Genomic DNA, 24,195 nt, shown 5'->3' on the forward strand with positions numbered 1-24,195 from the left:
TGAAAACAGACTGAAAACCTACTGAAAACACAATTTGCCATTCTTAATTGGAAATGCCAGCTGTTCAAACACATCTGTGTAAAGCTTGATTTCAAATCAGGTGACAAGCTCTGATCCACCTAAAGGTGACAGCACTAGCACACATCTACTCTTCACAAAAACACTTCAACTTCCACTTTAAAGCCACATGCTATAGAAAAGATGGGTATGACCATGGGTTCTATATGCATTTTGATCAAACCAAACCAAATTACAATGTCAATGCTGTGCTGTATTTTGAGCCGGAAGTCAGAAATTCTGAGTTCACAGTCAAAATCTTTCAGCTAAACTCCCCCACTTGGAAAGTCGGGGCAATCGCGTACCAGCAGCACGCATAAACTTACAACAGAAGTTGTAAGATGTACTACAAATGTAGCTTTTTTGTGACTTGTTAAATACACTGAACAAAAATCATGCTCTATCTGTGACTGTGCTGCAGCACTGTTTATAAGTGCAAATACATATGCATTTTATTATAGTCCAAGTATGAAGCCTGAATGTATCTCCCTTACAGTTCTAGCTATCGAACATTAAATGCCACATTAAAGCAATGCAATGGCTTTCTCCACTCTAAAAGTGCACATCTTCACCAAAGAATGCCCAATTTTGCCATTTTAATGGGGTCCGATTATGTGCTTTCTACCTACATATTTATCACTAGAGTAGCTTTGTATGATTTATCAAGAGAACATTCTGTACACTTACTGAAAAACACAGTTTGACATTCTTATTTGAAAATGCTACCTTCAAACACGTCTGTACGGGTTTGAGTCTGAACAAGAATTTTTCTGACTTTTACAACTGGAATGTGGTCAACTCTGGTTTGCCATCACTCACTGATAAATGATCCAACTTCCAGGGTATATGGAATTTGGAATCAGGTGATGACGGGGTGAAGTTCTACGTTATCAGGAAATGCTAGCGTGGACAATTCGAAGTGCTACAATTATACAATGCAGGTGGTTCATAAAACCACAAGCCCAGTGCAGAAGTCACGTCTTGTGACTCAGTTTAGTGGATACAAGGCCAATCAGAGACACCTGTCAATCAAGGCAGCGTAGACTTCAGAAGCCAAACATTTGTTTATTTTTAGTGCCGAGCAGAAAACATTTTCATTTCTGCTGTAACATTGGCCACTTTTACACGGCAGTCTAAGGAGACTTCTCTACTTATAGAGCCAGCTTCAAAATGCCATCAGAGGAAATGCAGTTTTTGGCACATTTGTTTGGTTTTTCAGCCCCTGAGGTTACTGCTTATAACAGCAGGTCGCACTAACATCCTATGGTGTCATGTTCTGTGGAAGAACAGTTTACTCCACGGACCAATAAGGATTCTGCAACACTTCACTGGTAAGAAACACTTGTAAGAAAAGTAAATAAGAGAAGGAAGAAGCTACCTGTGATTTTATACCTTTTTATTTATTTGTTGCTTATTGGTTTTTTCCCCCTTAGGCTTTAAAAAGTCATTCATACTCAAAAGTTTTGTTGGCGTGTAAGACTGGAGGTACCAGGAAAACATTCACGCCTGCATTTTCATTTTGGTGATGTCACGCTAATTCTCTGAGCACAAGACAATCCGAGGCATAGTTTTAGACACAATTGCGAAGCTCTCCAATCCTCTTAAGGCAGCTTTGTTTTGCTCATTCGTTGTCTGCTGGGAATTGCGTTTGTTAACGCTGGGCCGGGAGCCGTAATCCCACTCCTCCACTCAACCCCCTCACTTCCCAGATCTCATTATTAATCCCAGTGCCTCGATTATCTGCATGTTCTTTCTTCAATCTTGGACTGTAATCTTTTTGTGTGTGTGTGTGTGTGTATGCGTTGGGGTCATATCTCAAAGCCCCAAGAGCAGAAAACTATCCTACAGCCATTCTATCTTTTATTAACTCTTATCTTATCTGCATGTGTTATTTCTTCCCCCTTCACTTTTCTTCTTTTCTGTCCTTGCTCCCATTTTCATTATCGTGCTCTTTTATCATTTCCTCTTTCCTCTCCTTGCTACCCTGCACTTCCTTTCCCATTTTTGATCCTCTAGTCTCCTTTTCTTTACCACTGTTCCCTCTCTCATGTGTTCCCATTTCCCCCTAATTCCCTTCACCTTTATCCAACTCTGTCTCATTTCCCCAGCCTTTCCCAAATCCCCCTTTTCCTTTCTATTCTCTTCTCCTTTCTATCTTCATTTCCTGACATCCACTGTCTTGCTGCTCCCACTTCTGAACCAGCAGAATCACACATCAGATGTTACAGAGCTCAGGTACTCTAACGTGATTGAAAATGCGACAATCATCTGCATCTCTGGGTTGCCAGCTTCAGCTGCTTTGCCTTGTTCTCTCTCTGTCATCTATTTGGCTGATACTTCACAAAGAAGCAATTCCTGCATTTCCGCTTTGGCTTGCATTCAGTTTTCATAAAACAGATGCAGAACGTGTTACTTTAGAGCCAGCATTTAATCATGCACTCAGTTTTAAGCCTTGATCACCAAGTTATGGAACAGTTCTTGCTCACTCCCCTCAGCCTTATGACAGATCCACTGTTACACCAAATAGAAAGTCTACATGTGCATCACAGTTACAAAAGGTCGTCTTTGCCAAGTCTAAAAGTCTCCAGAATACCAGGAAACGTGTTGTTTACACTTGATTGAAGTATGTTTATTCATAGAACATGAATTATGTATCCAGGTTTGGATGTAAAGCACGTTTACTCAACTGAAAGTTCTATAAGTCCATAATATGTCCAGAGTGGGAAAGCACAAGCCTAACGAAGCACAACTATAAAAAGGTATACACAGCTCATCAAGCAGTCAGTGCTGCTACGCTTCAACACAAATGTACACAGGAGGAAAATCGACGTGTGGAACATTACTGGAGGAACAAACAACATTAGATATTTTCTCATTTGGTGTATTGATGATGCTTGTGGAGAGTGCTTCCTGAATCCCATATGTATTCAGACAGTTCACAGCTTGTGGAATACAAAACTGTTCTTGAACCTTTCAGTGACCCCTCGTGACTGCTGGAATTGTCGTGTATAACTCTTAATTTTACTGCATGTCAGTATGTCAAAGGTTATCATCTGAAGACAATAAGAAATAATAAGAGATAGTTTGAGGAAACGTGTTTTTTCTGACAGTATATGTGTGAAGGGGAGCCCAAAAAAATAAAAAAATAAAAAATGTAAGAAGATGTGATATGAAACGTTAAATATGGTGGACTTTTTGTGACTGCAAATCAGGTGAGAATTAAAGATTTGTTGTTGTTGTTCAGCTTTCAAACATGACTGAAATCATGTTTATAGGCTCTCTAAAGAAGCTGTGAACTTCTTGGCATCTACAGCTGATGTGAATAACGCAATGCAAACCCAGATCTGTGGGCAATAATTTAAACCCTTTTATTGTGATTGCAATCTGAAAAGCTGAACCTTTTATGCTTCACCGGGGAGACCGGGGATAGTTGTAACGTGGGTCAGTTGTAACACTTCCAATTTCCAATTTCTCCAATCAGGGCTAAGTTTCAAATGATGTGACTCATCCTGTGCATGCCCAATTCAGTTCTGCTATCACATGTGAAAAATCAGCACATTTTGTCAAACACAGACAATTTAACACGAAAAAAAGTAATTTGTATGCCAAAAAGTAAGTTTTTCTACTTTATTTCAATTTGTAATAGCATTATCTGCTTTGCAGTTAAACTCATCAAACTTAAATTATGTTATTTGTATGTCTATGGGGATATGTTCTGTGTAGGTCTTTAGTGCTAATGCTTTAGCCGTTGGCTGTAATGTTAGCTAGTTCATGGCTATAGGAGTCTGGGTCAGTTGTAACAGCAACAGTCTGGGTTAGTTGTAACAATAATGCAGATGTTACAACTTACCACACTATTACTTTAACTTATATTAAACAAGTTAGGGCAACGACATCAGCAGAGAGAGGTTCACTGGTCGCTTTTGTATATGCAGTTAATGCCATTGGCAACACAATTCCTCCACTGTTTGTGTTCCCACACATACATTATGCAGACCTCTGTGTCAGAGATGGACCAGTAGGAAGTACTGGTAGTGGAAATAAATCAGGATGGGTGCAAGAAACAGATTCCCTCATCTTTCTGAAGCACTTTGCAAACCACACCAAGGTAAGCCATGATAAAAAGTAATGGAATTGCGATGCTGGTGAACAACTACATTTTTTCAGCTTCATTGTTATGTTCAAAATTGGTGCAAGAGTTGTAGGTTCTAATGCCCACTGAGCCAATGAGGCCAAACTCAAGGAAGACCAACCAAAATGAATGAAATATTCAGTTGCAGAAATTTCCATAATTTGTCTTTTTTGGGGGGTTGGAATATGTTCAAAAGCTAGATTTCTGCATTCTGTCACACACACACACACAGCTACACAAATGGCTCTAAGTGCATTCATGTGTTGAATAAACAAAGATTACATGTTAATGTTTTGTTAGTACCCTTATTTCATTGTGTTACATTTTACCCCAGGATATGTTACAACTAACCCAGACTATGGGGTTAATTGTAACATTTCACTCTTCGTGTTTGAGACCATACCATGCAATGGGTAATTGTGCTGCAGAGAAAATAGCTGCACTATTTAATAGCAGAGACATGTAAATACTTTGCATTACATTTTGAATCCACTACCTTAAAAGAGCTTCAATTTACAGACAGAAATGTCAAAAATGTTACAACTATCCCCGGTCTCCCCTATTATTTGTCTTATACACCATGACAATGACAGACTCTCATATGGCTAAAGCTTCAAATAATCATTTTTGAAATGTGTTCTAAATCGCCTCTGGCATACTACATGTCAGTGATATTCAGGCACTTATGCAGGCTGTGGTGTCACTGAAGCCCAGGCCAGTCTCTGCACCTAAGATGGTTGGTTCATGCATGCCTAATATCTTGACAACATGCTCCACACCTCCTTTTACTTCATCTGAAGATTAAGTTTGCAGAAGCTGTGACCTGTTTGTCTCTTTTGTCTCATTTCCATATCTCTTAGTAAGACACTGAAACAATTCTAGGAATGAAAATGTTAGGTTACTTGCATAACCCCGGTTCTCAGACCAGCACGAGTGAGATGTCTGACTAATCAAACTGACTAAATCTTGCTGGGCAAAGTGAGAAGAGGTGCTTATCTTGAATAATGTCTTCATAGTAACATAGTAACTACCTAAGAGTGGGGGTTCTGCCTGTTCTGGTCATCGCACTCACCAGCCAATCAGGACTGATGATGAGCTAAATGGAATAAACAGGCATATCCCATAGCATGACATCTCACTCGTACTACTCTGAGAACCGGGATTACTCAAGGAACCTACAGTATACCCTCCCAGACAGGTTCTCTTGAGTTTCAGAGATTTTGAAAGATTACAGTGAATGCTTAATGTTTGAATCTATGCAATTCTGCAACATTGATCATTTGTTTGTATTTTAAAGGATTGGAAACTCATTGGAATATTACAAAAGTGACGCATGAAAGAAAATATATCCAACTGCTACTGAACCAGGAACTTTCTTGCTGTGTGATAACAGTACAAATAAAAAAATCAGTGTTCAGTGATGCTTTGGTTTGGACCTGGCCAAAGATTGGATACCTGCAGCCAGGCATTAAAAAAGTAATATCAGAAAATGTTTTGATTCTTAATGAACCTGATTAAAACCTTAATTTGATTGTTTTTGACCCACAAGACAAAGCTATTTGTTTGAGCAGTAAAAATACAGGTTTCTTCATATGTGAGTGGTTGCAGCATTATTTGTGGATTAGATTAACACTAAGAGTGAGAGGAATAGCTAATAATTGTGTAAGCGTGTGTGCGTGTCTGTGTGCATGTGAGTAATCCAGGGATTACGCCTAACAGGGATCCAGCCAGGCATCCTGCTCGGGTCCAGCGGTGAGCCACATTACATGCTGGCTCGAGCCAGCCAGACTCAAATCCTGCCCTTTTCACTCGCTGCTTCTAATTAAATGAAGCTGAAGGGTAAAATTAACTTCCACAAATCACAGCAAGAAAGCTTAGAGGACACGTGTGTGATGAGGCTTTATGTTCGTCTGCCGTCACATATGTTCAGAGCACATAGATTTGTGTGTTTTCATATGGCTGTACCTGAATATTTGTGTTGTGTTTTTCTAAAGCAGAGAACATGTGTAACAGCAGCTGCTATGGTTTTGTTTTATGTGATGTCCAAAGGTCAAATGCATGCACATATGTATGTCATCAGTGTGCAAGACAGATATTCTACCCAGAATGCAACATCTGTAATCTATTTTGCGGATCATTATAATTTTATTCTAGAGCACTGTCAGCTGTTAGAATTAAGCTCTCTATATAAGACTAAAACCAAAGTATTTATTTTGTAATATTCATGGGCGTGATTCCACTTTGCTTCATCAAAACATGATCTTTAGCATACGACAGGAAAGTCTGTGGCCAAGTGTGCAACAGTCAGAATGGTAGTTTTCACCTCTGAGGCTACTGGAAAACTGTGGCTGCTCCCACTAAGTTGGGTAAGAGCTGCTGACCGAAGAGAAAACGTTTTAGAGTCTCTGGGATGTTGTCGACTAGCGACAGGAAGAGTGTAGCAGTAATGCATGTGAGCTAATGTGAGCAGAGAGGTGAGGCAGACGGAAAAGGTTTGATTTTCCAGTCATTGCGATGAGTAGCCTGGAGAAGAGCTACTGCTCATTCCCATCAAACAGAGTCCGCTGAGGTGGTCTGGCCATCTGATCAGGTTGTGCATTTCTCCTGGAGAGTTTCCGAATGCACCCAACTTGGAGGAGATCCTGGTGTACACCTACTACTTGTTGCCATGATTATTAATCTCACCCCACCTGGAATCCACTCTGGATCATACACGAGGACCTGCTGGTCAAATAGACATCGGAAATATCCTGATTATTTCTTACTACTATAATTCAACTTCGAGTAAGCCAGAGAAGATGGATGGATGTGACTTTTGAAGAATAGCAACAATGAATTAAAAGTGTATAGTATTTTTGCTGGAAATTCCTGCTCCTAATTATCACTCCAGCATAGTGAATAAAAAACACACTGAAGCGCAACATTCATTATCCTTTCTGATGTGCTGCACCTTTGCTTGTGGAATATGGTAACACAACAAGCATGTGCCAGGAGGAGTCTGCTGCTGACATCATTTTAACCCTTGATAAACAATTAGATGTGACTTATTTTGTTAACATCTAACCATTACAGAGGTCAACAGCGCGAACTGACTGCTAATTTCATCACAAAACTCAAAGTCTGCACAGAGGCACAGTTGAGACAGTGATAAAATCTTAGGCACACACTGGTGTTGTATTTAATTGGTTGCACATAGCTCTTCACTTCCACCATTAAAGAGTCGAGTCTGAGGCTACGCACGGCATCAGGCTGAATTACTTGAAGTTTAAACAGGGTCATCATGTTTCTTCTACCACAGACGCACCAACGAGCTTATTTCGTCATCGGTGTTTGTAGTTGAAAGGATTTGCTGAAATGTTCTCGCCCTGCTTTTGGCCTTGTTTACAGAGTGATTTATGCTAATGAAGACCCTCTCCTTCAGTTCACTTGTTTGCTGGGGATTCGAAACAAGAACTGGCAGCATGTGACAGCTAACATGCAAGATCTTTCATCTAGCAGGAGGTTGTGAAAGGTTTGTTTCTATTTATAACGGCAAGCAATGCAGGAGCACACAGGAGCTGGTGCTCCGCAAAAATACTCTGAAAATCGTTTTTTCTTGTGGCTTGGGGGAAAGGCCACATAGCTAAACCTCTAAACATGTAGGGAAGTAGTATAAACGAAATATTATTAACCAAAATGTAGCAAAACATGGCGGTTTATGCTAAATTTGAGAAAGTGATTCTATATTTGAAAAACTCAAGCTCAAGTATATTCAGTGTGGGTTAGTTGTTTTTTATTGTCACATACTCGGGCTTTGGATTAAATGGTCATATTATAAAACCTTCTGATAAGAGAAAGGCAGTTTAATGAACTCTAAATTCTTAAGATGTCCACGCATTCACCCAGGGTTTCATTTGAGGTATATTTTAATATTCCTCATGGGGAAATTTGTCCTCTGATTCTGACCCATCTTAACAGTTATGGAACAGAAGGGGTGGAAGATTTATCTCACCCAGACAGATGGAATTTCAAGCAATCTCCCATCACCTTATCCCTTGTACATCTGCTTGACATTGTGGTGTCATCCCATGACAGTGGCTTCCCTGTCAACACGTCAAAACAGAAAACCATTGCTCCATTTTCACATCATTTCCTGTCTTACTCCAATTGCTACTCGTGCTCAAGTCTGGATGATTTCCATTTTGCTGTTGCTGTGAGTGCCCGTATGCAAAATTAGATGCTGTATAGCTGGGCGCTGACATTTGTATGAAAGGATGAATGCAGCAGTCATTCAAGTGTTGAACTGTTGCCGCAAGCAAGACAGACACATACAGACTAGAGCGTCATGTTGGAGCCTTTTGGTGCTAATAAGGTTATTTTGTGTAGTCGAAATTGTCAAACTGTCTCCTGCTGTCCCAAGTCCTTTTCACTCAAATTCTTTAAACCCAAGAATATAGCAGGATATTTAGAAAGTGTGTGGGAAGCGTATGAATATTTAGAGAAAATGAGCAGTTCAATACAGTGTGATTGCTTAAAGCAGGCTGAAAGCACGGATAAAGAGAGCAAAACTTTTAGAAAAACGGCCAGCTCTGTTCTAGGATGCCCTCTGGACCCAGTGGAGGTGGTGAGTGACAGGAGAATGGCGGCTAAGCTGTCATCCCTGTTGGACAACGTCTCCCACCCCATGCAGCAGACTGTGACAGCACTGAGCAGCTCCTTCAGTGGGAGACTGCGGCACCCACGGTGTGGGACGGAGAGATTTCGCAGGTCTTTCCTCCCCACTGCTGTCAGACTCTACAACAAAGACTTTAACTGAACAAACACATCCACACATGTGCAATAATACTAAGTGCAATAATCTTTTCTGGCATCGTTGTATTTTTACTCAGTTGTATATAGCATTCGTATTCTATTTTTATCTTATTGTATATTTTTATTCTATTTTATTCTACTGTATATAGTATATTATTTTATTCTATTCTGTACAGCTGTGTACTGTATTTATTCTTATTGTATTCTAATTTTTGCGTCATAACTTTTGCACTGTCCACTTCCTGCTGTGACAAAACAAATTTCCCACGTGTGGGACTAATAAAGGTTATCTTATCTTATCTTATCTTAGTCTTGTACCTGATCACATGGCAGAGCCATCAAGGAAGGTTTTGACAGGCTAATATGCCTTAATCGTGCTCTGCAATGTAAAAGTGAAGTGTTGGTAGAGATTATTTTTCTGCCAAAGAATCACTGATAGCAAATTGGGTGGCACATCAGCAATAACAGTTCACTCAGACAACTCGTGTTTTAGATAACTAATTATTAGAGCAGGAGGATGCAGTTTGAGTTTGCTGTAAAAGCTCTGAGCTCATCACTCACTGCAAATATAGTCCATATAAATTGGGGGAATGATGAGTAAATATCCCCTCTGGAAGGTACAAGTGGGTGTTGGGGTAGTGGAGGGGTTGAAACAGCAGGCAGCGATGCAAGGTGGGAGGGGTGTGCTTGACATATGACATGAAGAGTGAGGAATATTAGTGTGTTTGGCAGAGTTGCCAGCCTGAACGAGTTCACAGACTTTGCTTAATTAACAAGAAACCTTGACACATCATTGTTCGTTGCTCCACTTAAGCTCCGTGGTGTAGTACCCAGGTAACAGCATGATGCCCCACCAATTAGGGAGCAGTCAAAAACAACAGAGTTCTAACAATCTAGATCACTTTTCACATCCACCTTAGTCTATATAACATTTTTCTCTGCATATACCACATAATCGCTAAGCATGTTTAGGAAAAACACTAATATTATAGTTTTGACAGACAAGGTCCACCTGGGCCAAAGTGAGATCTGGTTGTGGTTGAGCTCCACAGTTGATAATCAAGATGTGACTGAAGACTTTCAGCTTAAATTCAAGGAATTCAACACAAATTTTGTGTCAACTGTTAAGGAAAACAGACATTTTTATACTCGGCCCCCACAATTGACTGAAAAGGAGATTTATGGCTAAGTGAGGTTGGTTCTCTTGTTAATCCATAACAAATTAAGATGACAAAAGACCTGAAGTTCATGTTAAATGTTGAACTTGCATTTGGCAACCGTTCACCAGAACTGTCAATATGAGGCCCAAAGAGAGGTCAATGCAAATGACCGAGGCTGTCATTAGGCTGAAAAAACCAATTAAACCTATCAAAGCGAGAGTAAGAGCTTTAGGAGCGTCAAAATAAAATCTATTACATTCTTAAAAAGAAGGAACGCACTGAGCAACTCAGCAACATCTTAAGTCTGGAAGACTACAGAACAAGAAAAGTGGACGATCGCTTTGCTCAGGAAAACTCTCTACAACATCTAGCCAAGTTAATTACACGCTCGAAGACGTAACTATATCATTGTCAAAGTCTAGAATTTAAGACACGTCTTCACGAATGGAAATACAGAGGGCTCACAAAAAGGTGCAAACCACTCGTTACAGTCAAGAAGGAAGGCAGATTAGACCAGAAAACATGTGCTGCTCAGCTCTAACAAAACATTTGTTAAGAAGAAACTAAGATGAAGTTGTACCAGAATGATGGAATAAGCAAATGCTCATGATTTTAAACATACCACATCATCTGTCAAACATGGCTGCCAGTGAACTATGTCACTAGTTTGTACTGATGGTGTAACTGCTGATGGTAGCTGGATAGTTTCTGAAGTGTACTGAGCTGTAGTCTCTGCTTAGATTGGGCCAAATGCTGCCAAACTGATCTGACGATGTGCAAATGTATAATGAGCCAAAAGATACTGCAAAAGCAACCCAAGAGTTTCTCAAGGCAAAGAAAAGGGATATTCTTCGATGATCAAGCCAGTCACCTCATCTCGGCCCAATGAAGCACGCTTTTCAGTCACAGAAACAACTACATGTAGAAAGAACCACAACAATGATGTAAAAATAACAAAAATAACAAAATATTACAGAATAGATTCAAACTGGTAGATGAGAAATTAAGGTCAAGGAAATGAAAGGCCTCAAACATGCCCGGTGTAAGTCTCTTTGCCTCGTACTGTAGCTGCTGTTGGCAACCCTGCCAACACATACCCACTCAAAATTAAAATTCCTCCAGCAGATGTATGTTAGTTCTAACAGCTGTTACAAGGTTCAAGAATTCCCTTTAGCATGAATAAAAATACTATGTGCAAATTCATTTTAATTCAGCATGACCTACTGTTGCAACCCACCAGTGAGGAACAGCACACTCTTAATGGGGAAATTCAGTGAGAAAAGGGCTGGGAGTTTAAATTAAGAGCTCAGGAGTTATGGGATTATTGGAACATTTGCTGCCATTGTGCAAAAATAAAGATTTCCTTCTGTGGCACCGGGCAAGGCGTTTATTTTGATATGATAATTTCCTTTACATTTTTAATCACCGTCCTTTGCGATTTAGCGTCTAAAGTCAGGACTGAATGAGTGAATGTAGTTATACACACACCACAGGAGCTCTGCCTTCATCTCTCCATCACAGTCTCAAAAGCATATGTTTATAGGTTATTATCAAGCCTTTAATTTCCATCCAGCTTCCATCTTCTCCCCTCATAAAAGCTCTTGTTTTCTTGCACTGTGGCAAGACATCACTGAAAGCTGGAAATTAATCAGTTACTGATTTTATGCTGACTGAATGTAATAAGTGATCACTGTCTTTCTCTTGGCATTTCAACTTCTTTGTAGACAAGACAGCAGCCAAACTGGAACCTGACTTCCTGCCATACATCCCACACTCTACAACTTATTTAGTCTGTAGTTCAGGTAGTAGAAAAGCTGCAGCACTGGGACTTCTTCATGTCTGGCAGAAGTAAAACCTTGGCAAAAAATAAACCAACCCTACAAGATGTTGACTGATCTCAATGCCAGGAGAGAGCATTCAAACCTCAGAACAGGCTTACTTGCGGTGCACTCGCTTTTCAATGACAACCCGAGATGCTTGGGATTTCTTTATATCTGCGATGTCTGCTCTCCAGGCTGACCCTCAACAAGCAGGGGGATTAGCAAAGCAGTGGAGAGGCTTACAACCACACCTGTGTATTAGCCATGTGATCGCATTTCTAATTTTCTGAGATTAGTCATTCTTGAATGCCTTTCCAATAGTTCATGCTTGGAAGAATCATTGTTGTGATGTCACTGAAAATCACATGGAAGTACAATGTGACCCGACCTTATCTGTCAAACGATAACTTTAAAGTTTATAATGCGAGCTCTTCATAATGACGGTCCAATCAGTAGAAATTTTACTTTAGTTTTTTATGCTTTAAAGAAAGGGATGATCAAAAAAACGAAAAACAAAACGAACAAACATCAAATTCAAAGACCAGAACCAACAATGCGTTAGGTCTCGATGCTTGTGTGTCCAAAACCTCCGCACAACCTATGCCATAGAGTTTGACCTGTTAAAAAAAAATTACACAGTGAGTCACATGTGGTTAGTTAGTCTCTAATATAACCCATCCTGACATAAATACATAGCATACCCAGGTGTGATATACCACAGCTGCTAAAGTTCCCCCTGAATGCATTATTTACGTGTAAAAAATCAGTTTTTAAAATGACACTACCAATTTGTGCGCTGGTTTCAATATTTACATCTTTAAGTCTCCTTGCTGAAGTTTACAACATTGGTCCATCAAAACAGGGGCACAAGATTTTTCACCATTTCCCTCAATCCACAAGACTGAAAACTGTCAGAATCAAAACAACCAGGTAAACCATTTACCCAGAACCTGTTTGTCCTCTTGTTCTGAGATCATAAGTAGGATGTTTGGCCTATATAGCAAGTAGGAGGATGTAATAATAATAATGGATTGCATTTATATAGCGCTTTTTGAAACCCTCAAAGCGCTTTTACAATTCCACTATTCATTCACTCTCACACACTGGTGGAGGCAGCTACAGTTGTAGCCACAGCTGCCCTGGGGCAGACTGACAGAGGCGAGGCTGCCATGTCGCGCCATCGGCCCCTCTGACCATCACCAGTAGGTGGCAGGTGAAGTGTCTTGCCCAAGGACACAATGACCGAAACTGTCCGAGCCGGGGCTCGAACCGGCAACCTTCCGATTACAAGGCAAGGCAAGGCAAGGCAAGTTTATTTGTATAGCACAATTCAACAACAAGGTGATTCAAAGTGCTTTACAGAGACATTAGAAACAAGAACAAATAAAAAGCATGATTTAAAATTGATTAAAACAAGCAAATAAACTAACTAACTAATTAACAAACAAACAAACAAACAAACAAACAACAGTATATAAAATCAAAACAGATAAAATCAGAACAGTAGATAAAATCAGTAGTTAAATGTAAGTTTTGAAATTTAAGCTTAAAGTGTGGATTTGGTGCTTTATTCAAATGCAGCTGAGAACAGGTGAGTCTTCAACCTGGATTTAAATAAACTGAGTGTTTCAGCTGATCTGAGGCTTTCTGGGAGTTTGTTCCAGATATAAGGAGCATAAAAGCTGAATGCAGCTTCTCCGTGTCTGGTTCTGACTCTGGGAACTGATAAAAGACCGGATCCAGATGACCTGAGGGATCTGGATGGTTCATACTGGGTCAGGAGGTCATTGATGTATTTTGGTCCTAAACCATTCAGAGCTTTATAGACCAGCATCAGAACTTTAAAGTCTATCCTCTGACGGACAGGCAGCCAGTGTAAAGACCTCAGAGCTGGACTGATGTGGTCCACTTTTTTGGTCTTAGTGAGGACTCGAGCAGCAGAGTTCTGAATGAGCTGTAGTTGTCTGACTGATTTTTTAGGTAGACCTGTAAAGATGCTGTTACAGTAATCAAGCCTACTAAAGATGAATGCATGGACTAGTTTTTCCAGGTCCTGTTGAGACATCAGATCTTTTATCCTTGATATATTCTTGAGGTGATAGTAAGCTGACTTTGTTATTGTCTTAATGTGTTTTTCTAAGTTTAGGTCTGCATCCATCACTACACCCAAATTTCTCGCCTGGTTTGTGGTTTTTAGATGTATAGATTGAAGTTCTCTGGTGACCTGTAATCGTTTTTCTTTGGCGCCAAAGACTATTACCTCAGTTTTGTTTTTCTTTAGCTGGAGAAAATTGTGGCACAACCAGTCATTGATTTCCTCAATGCATTTACCAAGAGCCTGTACAGGGCCTCGGTCTCCTGGTGACATTGTGATATATATTTGTGTGTCATCTGCATAGCTGTGATAGTTTATTTTGTTGTTCTTTATAATCAGTGCCAGTGGGAGCATGTAGATGTTAAACAGAAGGGGTCCCAAGATGGAACCTTGGGGAACTCCACATGTGATACTTGTCTGCTCAGATGTGAAGTTACCTATTGATACAAAGTATTTCCTGTTTTCTACGTATGTTTTGAACCAGTTTAGTACAGTTCCTGAAAGACCTGTCCAGTTCTCCAGTCGTTTGAGTAATATGTTGTGGTCAACTGTATCAAATGCTGCACTGAGATCCAGTAAAACTAGGACTGACATTTTTCCACTGTCTGTATTCAGACATATGTCATTAAACACTTTGGTCAGAGCGGTTTCAGTGCTGTGGTTCTGTCTAAAACCTGACTGGAAGGCATCGTAGCAGTTATTCTTTTTTAAGAAGTAATTGAGCTGTTGAGAAACTGCTTTTTCAATGATCTTACTTAAAAACGGGAGATTTGAGATCAGCCTGTAGTTGTTCATTTGTGTCTTGTCAAGATTGTCCTTTTTCAGTATAGGTTTGATTACAGCAGTTTTTAGTGATTCTGGAAACACACCTGATAATAAAGAAAAGTTGACGATCTGTAACAGGTCTGACTCTAAAGTCTTTGAGACCTTTTTGAAAAAACTTGTTGGCAGGACATCTAAACAGCAGGAGGAGGAGTTCAGTTGACCTAAGATGTCCTCCAGGTCTTTGCTGTTAATAGGTTGAAACTGTTTCATGGTGTTTAAACAGTTTTTTGGTGGACACAGTACATATCCTGGATCTGCTGTTGATGTACCAATTGCTTGTCTAATTTTTTGGATTTTTTCAGTGAAGAATTTGGCAAAGTCATTGCAGGCCATGGTCGAATGAAGTTCAGCTGCCACTGACACAGGAGGGTTTGTTAGCCTGTCAACTGTAGAAAATAAGACCCGAGCATTATGGCTGTTTTTAGTGATGATGTCAGAGAAGTAGGACCTCCTTGCACTCCTCAGTTGTAAATTATAATTGTGAAGTTTCTCTTTATAGATGTCATAATGAACCTGGAGGTTTGTTTTTCTCCATCTGCGCTCAGCTTTCCTACACTCTCTTTTTTCATTTTTCACCAGTGTGGAGTTTCTCCATGGAGACTTTTTCCTTCCAGAGATAACCTTCACCTTAATGGGAGCAATAGTGTCCATTACATTTAACATGTTAGCATTGAAGCTATTGACGAGCTCATTGACTGACCCTCTGGGCAGGTCAGGTGTTAATGGGAAGACCTGGTTAAAAATTACACTACTGTGTTCAGTTATACACCGTTTTGTGATCACTGTTGTTGATATATTTGTGTGGGCTGAGATTTTACTTTCAAAGAAAACACAGTAATGATCAGACAGGCCCACATCAGACACAGTAATCTTTGAAATGCTCAGGCCTTTGGAGATCAGTAGGTCAAGAGTGTGTCCTCTATTATGTGTGGCCTCTGTTACATGCTGAGTCAGCCCAAAGTTGCCCAGAGTGTTACTCAGGTCTTTAGTCCCTTTGTCCTGAGGGTTGTCCACATGAATGTTAAAATCCCCAGCAATAATTACACAGTCAAAATCAACACAGATCACAGACAGCAGTTCACTGAGGTCATTAAAAAAGTCTGTGCAGTATTTGGGAGGCCTGTAAACATTAAGAAACACAACTTTGGATGGGGCCTTCAGCTGCAAAGCCACATATTCAAAAGACTGAAAACTTCCAGGAGATAGCTGCTTACATTGAAATGATTCATTAAATAAGACAGCAACCCCTCCTCCTCTCCTGCTCACCCTGGCCTCACTGATAAAACTGTAGTTAGGAGGGGTCGTCTCGATGAGAACAGCTCCACTGTTACTTTGGTCCAACCAAGTTTCAGTTAAAAACATAAAATCAAGGCTGTGCTCAGTGATTAAATCATTAATTAAAAATGTTTTCCCAGCTAAAGATCTAACGTTTAATAAAGCCAACTTAAGTGTTTTAGAGGTATTACTTGTCCCCTCGTGTTTGGGAGCAGTCTGTGGCACACAAGGTATGTTTACTATGTTTAAAGATCTTTTAGAGTGCAGCTCTCTGTGTTTTGACCAGGCCACATGTCTCCTGTCACCTAAAAGTACAGAAATTTTAAAACCTTCTAGTAAACAGGGTCCCAGCTTCTCCTGGGAAAAGTCATCACTGCCATAATCCTCACAGCCCGGACCCTTCACACATCACGCATCAGACTGCGGAGACAGGGCATGAAGAGGAACTAAGGGGGGCGAGGCTGGGCAATGTGACTTCGATTGCTCTGTTGAGGGTGGGGCTCGATGGCGAACCTTTGGCCGCTCTGGTGGGGGGTTTATGGGGGACAAAAAGGGATTGGGACGGGGGGTAGATCTGAGCCCAGCATTGACCCGCTCCATCATCTCCTCAGTGAATTTCAGGTGTGGGGAGGAGGGAGAAAGGGAGGGGGAGGAGGGTGATGGCCTGTCAGGGGTTTGGGGGACTGGGGAAGGTCGTGGTCCCTTGTCCTGGTCGTTGGTGTTGTTGAGAGAGTTGGAGGCAAATAGGGACCCCTCTTCTTGCCTTAGATGTCTCTCCTTTCTGAGGCTCTTCCTCAGATGCCATGGATGTCTCTCCTTTCTGAGGCTCTTCCCGGGTGGGGGCAAATGGAGCTCCTCCTCAAGGTTTCTGCTGGGCTTTGTCTGTTCTTGGAGTACTGTTTGTTCCTCTTTATGAGATAACTCCTCGTTTATCTCAGCCTTGGCACCAAGCACAGATGGATGACGTATGGAATAAAACAAGTTGGAGGTGAACAGTTTCACCCCTGACTTGTTAAAATTAAATCCATTTGCTTTGAACAGATGCCTGCGTTCCCAAAAAATATTAAAGTTGTCGATAAAGTGCACTGAGTGGTCAGCACATGCTGATATAAGCCATTTATTCAGTGTAAACAACCTGCTGAATCTCTCGTCTCCTCCTCTGACCGACGGTACAGGTCCACTGATGAATACAGCTGCATTCAGAGAGTTTACAGTATTTAATAATCCAGTAAAGTCCCGTTTCAGAACCTCCGACTGTTGTTTGGACACATCGTTTGACCCTGTATGCAGAACAATGTTTGTCACAGTTGGATATTCATCTGCAATTTGAAGAATTCTCTCCTTCAGGTTGTTGACCATATCGTTAGGAAAGCAGAGGACTTTAGTGTTCTTACCACACATCCTTTGTACATCCTTTACGGCAGAGTCACCCACAATCAGAGTTTCAGGCCTAGCCTTTAGCTTTCCCTGTGGCCTTTCACTTTTCAACAGATTTTCAGACCTTATTTCGCTGCTTTTAGATGGATGGTTGTCCGATATAGATCCAGGGTCCTTTGATAGTGGAGCAAATCTGTTCTGCAGTTTCACATTCAGTTGTTTTGGAGGTTTGTTGTTAACCTTCCTATTCACGGTTGTCCAGTCCTGTTTCCTCCCGTATACAGGGGTAGAAGAGCTTCTCTGTCTCGTAGGAAGTGAAGGCCAGTCGGTTTCAGAGATTTCAGCTCGCTGTGCCCTGCCTGTGATACGTCCTCCCCCTTCCAGGAGACATGATTTATGTCTTGGTTTTGCACCAAGACAGTCTAAGGGGGGATTATCACTTGAGGATTTATAATAATGCACAGAGTCTACTTTCTTGGTCATGTTATCTGTGCTCCTTAGCTGTGTACTAGCTTGCTCATCGCCATTGTTTTGAATCAAAGGCAAGGTTGTTTCATTTCCACACAGTCCATTTACCTCCACGTTTACTTCTAAGCGATGAATTTTTGTCTCCAGTACTGCAATCTTCTGCAGGAGGCTGTGGTAGTCATCTGTGGAGAGGGAAGGCATCTTGTTGCTAGTTAGCCTAGCGGTTAGCACCTTTCCAGGCTATTGAGGCTGCTCGGTGCCCAGACGCTGTAATCAGGCTTCAGCTGTGTCTAGGCCACAGACACACGGAGCGCTGAGGACAAGGTAACCATAAAATGTTGCTGTTTCTGTTAAGAACACTCTAGTCCTAATGATCTACAAGTGTCCAGAAGTTATCGCAGGTAAGCTCACACGGAAAAAAGGGAAAAAATCAGCATAAAAATCAATAAAAATCAATATAAGAAGCAAAGCATTCAAGAGCAAAGAGATGAAGCATCCACACTCACAAAGGGGAGGAGCAAGACGAACTGCCAACTCTTGAGCCACGATCGCCCTAAGTAGGAGGATGTATAGAATACCGCAGAGCAACTGGACAAATATATATGACTCTGATCCTCCATCGCCATGTTTTTTTTTGTTTTATGCAGTTTTATGCAAGCATCTTATTGATTTATCATTATTTAGTTCAGTTAGTGGCCTTCCTTCCTGAGAAGTTAACTTTCAAAGAATAATTAACTTTCACAATGCAATTAAAAAAAATCGCCAACAAGAACTGAACCTCTTTGCACTTGATTAGTCACAGTGTATCAGCAGTTGGCAAAACCCAACAAGACATAAGATACAATTTAAAGAACGTCTTTTGGGCTTTGTCCTGATAGCTCCCCTAAAGCTATGCTAATTTTAACTATTATTTTATTTTTATTATTAATATTTTTCTGTTACTGTCAGTCATTTTCTGTTACCCCTCTGAAATGTTGTAAAGACAGTGAGACATTATCTCTGTAGTTTTTATATCAATATTTCCATTTCAACAGAGCGGTGAAAATCTGCACAAATATAAGGACGTGAGCTGGAGGAGAAAATGAACGGTAAAATTAATAACAATAAACCCTTTTGGTCGCAAAATATGAAAAATATCATGAAAATACACATGCATAAAAACAAACAAAATGCTCCTCTACAGCAAAATAATCTTTAAAAACACAATGTTTTTTTTTCATTTCCAAATCACATCTCCAGTTATTCCAAATGACAGTGAACATCTCACTTTGCCACCTTCCTAAACGAAAATTTGAGATTGATGAGAAATAAAGGTCATTAAGTGACATGGATGAGGGCACAGTCAGAAAAGCTTTTCATCTAATTACACTTTATATTTAGGCACAAATGTAGTGATAGGAGAAAAATTGCACTAGTATAAGGTCAGTAATGATGTGCACACTGTGCAGCCCATTTCGATTTTTACAAGTACTGCATGAATGTAATAATTTATCATGTTTACTTCTGCAAAATTCTGCAAATGAGTGAAATTAAAGGGAATTTATTACTAACCTGAACATATTTCTAAACAACTAAAAACAACCTGCTAAAGTTCGTATGCTGCTACATTAGGACACTCAGCAACAAGATTTTGTGAGTGTCATAATGAAACTGTGAAGGTTGAACAATTTGTTGCATTTTGAAGTTAATTTTCAACATGATCAGTAATCTCAGTGTACTTAATATTGTAAACTACAGACTATACAACACTGCAGATTGAAATCCCAGCAGTGTAATGATCCCATATGAGGAGCATTGCAATGGTCTACCTTTCGTAGACCATTGCAATGACAGCTGGGATGAGGTAGGAAAAGAAGATTAAAAACAAAGCAGAGGAAAACAACTCACCTGTAGCCATGCTGAGTGTCCACGCACACTCCACCGTTGTAGCAGGGGTTTCTGGGATATGTGGCACAAGGCTGATGGGACTGTTCTCTGCCTGGGCAGGAGCACACCGCTGTGGATTCAACTGTCACAGACACAAGACTCATAGTCCCACAATCCACCACTGTGGGCGTGTCCCGCACGTTCAAAGTGTTGGAGCAGCCACCTGTCCCGCCACACTCGGAGCTGGGACACTCATCCACCCGGACCTGGAACACGCTGACCTGCAGGAAAGACTGGAGCTGGATGGAAAGAGAAAAAGAGAGCACTTATCAGGCAGACTGTCATGTCACGGTAAAGATAAGATAAGATAAGATAGAACTTTATTAATCCCTCGGGTGGGTTCCTCTGGGAAATTCGATTTCCAAAAAAGCACAGCACCGACAGAAGTTACAGAGTTATACACACACACATATATATAAATACAGAGACAATATAAATAAAATATACGAAGGGGATAAATAGAATAAATAGGAATAAAAATAAAAATACAAGTGAATTGCACATTTCAAGTATTGAGTCTATTGCACCGTTGACTATTTACAAAAGTATTGCACAAAAGGTATTGCACAGTGAGGTGAAGAGGCACTACAGCTTAGTTGTTCCCTCCTTTGTCCTCCTGTTTCCCCTCCCTCTCCCCTCCAGAGAGGAGTTAAACAGTCTGATGGCGTGTGGGACAAAGGAGTTTTTAAGTCTGTTAGTTCTTGTCTTTGGGAGAAGCAACCTGTCACTGAACAGACTCTTCTGATTGTTAATGGCCGTGTGCAGAGGATGCCCAGCATTGTCCATAATGTCCATCAGTTTCTTTAATGTCCTTTTCTCTGCCACTGTCACCAGAGTGTCCAGCTTCATGCCGACCACAGAGCTAGCCCTCCTGATCAGTTTCTCCAGCCTGGATGAGTCCCTCTTTAAAAGCACAGGGTAAAATTTTAGTCGAACTTTTATCTCTCCAAGCACAGCAGGCATCGTAATGGTATGGATTTTTTTTGGACATCTACTTCTGAGTCTGTAAATAGCACAACAGGGTGCATTTCCCTTTGCACAGACATGAACTGGTAGGAGATGCTTTAGAGAGGCAACAAAACCTCACCCACTTCCCGCACATAAACAGTGCCGACTGGGCTGAATCAATGGACAAAGACGAGTAACATGGACCTTTGTCTGGTAATGAACCCAGACCTCTGCACTTTGCCATCTACGATGTAACACAAAAACATTAACAGCTACATACTGAAACACCACTTGGTCTCTTTAATAGTTCCTCACAGAATATGCCTACTTTTCTGAGAATATGCTTGCACTTTCTGCACACCCATCCAAGCGCTTAAATTGTATGGTAAGTACTGACAGTGTTGACAGCTTTCACAATGAAGCAGCTGCAGCCACGATCACATCAGCCACACTCAAGAATAACATGTGGCTGAGGTCAGGTTTGACTAAATCCTTTGAGTGTGTGTGTGGGATAATGTTGGCCTGACTTTTGTATAAAGTGAGCTATTTATAATTTGAAGTAAAGTTTAAAGTTAGTTTGACAAACTTTAGCTCTCAGTACAACTTACTATTATGTAGGTGAGAAGTAATTAAAGTAATTACACGGGTAAATGTAACCCAAGTTTAGTCGTTAGATGTCAGCCCAAATCGGGAAGCAAAATCTGTGTAACACCAGATGAGTGAAGGGGTCTCATACATTCAGCTGCACCCTGATTACCTGATAATCTACTTTGATTGACAGCTAGATGTATTTGTGGAGCTGTGTGCCAATTTAAATAAAAAACATCAAGAATGTAAAAACTGATTTCCTTGGAAACAGATGAGTAAAATTAAGCTTATCTGTTATGCCACGCTGGCTGCAAATCCCTCGACTTGCAAGAGAAAATGAACTGATTCCAAACCAGCTTTAATGTTAAAGTGTTTGGACTCTTTTGCCATAACCGATCGAATTATGCTGCAGCCTGTGTACCCGTTAAAGTATTTCAATGTGTATTATGTTTACTGTCTAGACCAAAAAGTCCTGATTGAATCTTTTCAGTGAAATAATTGTAGTTATATATAATTTTCTGATCAAGTTATTTTTTTCATTTTCATGTAGATGTAAGTTGGACATCTGATGTCTGACTGGATGCACAACCAGTTGGGAACAATGTTGATAAGAGCAAACTCGGTGTGTGAATGTGTTCGGATTACCGAAGGCTGTTCAAGTAATTGAGTTATTTTTCTGCGCTGGCTCCTGGAAAAGTGGGCTAAACGGTGATGAAGCAGAGGGGAAACTATGACTCTCCAGGTTGAGCAATTTGATAAAGTGATGTGAAAGAAAATTAAATGGAAACTGTATGTTGTTTGTATGCTTTTGGATGAGTCGACTTTCACTGGTAAAGCTGACAAAGGTCAACTGAGTTTGTGCACACATTTGTGTGCTCATGAAGAGGGGCGAGCACACACATACAGACATACTGGGGGTAGATGGTACTGAATATGAACGCGGGTCGCTTTATGCTCAATATTCCAGGCAGGCTGGACTTTAGTCAGTGTGAATCGATCGCACTGATTAACCAGGCGGTGCTGCAGGGACTGTAACTTTGATAAGGATTTTGTTTTATGGATCAGTTATACTTCTGACTGATGTCTCATAACATCTGACGTCATTAGCAGTAATGTCCTCCCATTCAAAACTCGCTTCTTTCATTTAAACTACCTGTGTCATTAATTTTTGTACTTCATAGCAACTCAGACACAAATGCTTCTCTTCATTGGTTTCTCTCATCTAATGCTGCTGAAGGTATATGCATTCTTACAGCAAATTAATTTGAAAGGAGGTTGGCTGCATGAGAGCTCAATAAAAGGGGCCTATAGATGATCACACACATATATATAGCTATGGATATCTGAATCCCATTTCCTGTGCCCTTGGTCTGTGTCACTGTGCACTGTATCATGACAGACTATTAGCCAAACATGGTTTGGCAACCCTATCTATCTGCCAGGAAATCATATAAGAAATGTAATTTCTATATACAAAATTTGCAAAAGCTCATTTGGTTTGCAGGAAACATTATGCAGGTTTTTTAATCAACATGAGGAAATGTTTTTAATGAACCTGTTGGCATGTAGCAAATATATTAAAGCTGAACTTATCAATGGTTCCAGTGTTGTTTTCCTCCAGGCACACTCTCAAATTTTAAGTGTACAATATCCATTTGTATGTTTATGTTGAGCGATGTGCAGCACCTTGTTAAGGCTAAATAAAAATAGCAGCCTGGCTTTAAAGGAAAACTTTCGAGTGACTCGAGACTCAAGTTGTTATGTATATTTAAATGGCCTGCATTTGTATAGCGCTTTTCTAGTCCATAGGACCCCAAAGCGCTTTACACTACATTCAGTCATCCACCCATTCACACACACATTCACACACTGGCGATAGCAAGCTACATTGTAGCCACAGCTGCCCTGGGGCGCACTGACAGAGGCGAGGCTGCCAGACACAGGCGCCACCTCTGACCACCACCGGTAGGCAAACACGGGGTTAGTATCTTGCCCAAGGATATTTGGCATGCAGCCAGGATGCAGCCTGGGATCGAACCACCGACCTTCTGATTAGTGGCTGACCTGCTCTGCCACCTGAGCTACAGCCACCCCTATATTTAATTAAACAAGACATACGTATGCAACTTCTGGACACTGGTGGAAGAGCTGTTGGCTCTGTATGCTCAACATTTACAAAAATAGCAGAATGTGTACAATGGTGTACCATATCAGTCATCATATCTTGACAAGATAAACAATAACTGACATATTCCTCCACTGAAATGAATGTAGTTAGTACAGTAATGAGGATGCTTTTGGTCCTCTCCAAGGTTTCTGTTAGAGTAATAAGTGAAAACAATTTAAGCTTTACAAAATTTTATGTTTCAAGCTGTGCCTTTGATCTCAAAAAATATATCTGAAACACAGCATACAACTCGGATTGAACAAAACGGCATCTGCTGTGTACTGTGTACCATTGTGACATCGTAATGGAATCCAGCAGGGGCGAACGTTTTTGAGTGTAGCTGCTAAAAAACTGGAGGGCAAACGTCATCCTTTGCAGTAGACTGAAACGTGACCTGCATAAGAGAACTACATGTGCTGGTTTCTACAGCTTAGATGTTCAAACATTTTTACAAACGGTTAAGATGACATGGTTTGAACTTGGTGGAGAGCGGTATAAATGGAGGTGCGAGACAGAGACTGTATGTTTGTATGTATTCAGTTTAGCAAAAGTGTTTGCGACACACT

General features: G+C 40.6%; 1 protein-coding gene across 1 annotated transcript in view; it reads right to left on the reverse strand.

Annotated features, from left to right (window-relative positions):
• LOC146639282 (neural-cadherin-like) overlaps positions 1-24,195 on the reverse strand; it is a 347,375-nt gene that overhangs the window by 110,089 nt on the left and 213,091 nt on the right. Inside the window, exon 26 of the mRNA XM_085358982.1 lies at positions 19,888-20,165. Coding sequence (XP_085215108.1) covers positions 19,888-20,165 — 278 coding nt within the window. The remainder of the gene's footprint in view (positions 1-19,887; positions 20,166-24,195) is intronic.

This window comes from Diplotaxodon limnothrissa, linkage group LG1 (genome assembly GCF_057381915.1).
Source record: "Diplotaxodon limnothrissa isolate DT_005_m linkage group LG1, D_limnothrissa_male_GT1.1, whole genome shotgun sequence".
NCBI classification, from domain to species: domain Eukaryota; kingdom Metazoa; phylum Chordata; class Actinopteri; order Cichliformes; family Cichlidae; genus Diplotaxodon; species Diplotaxodon limnothrissa.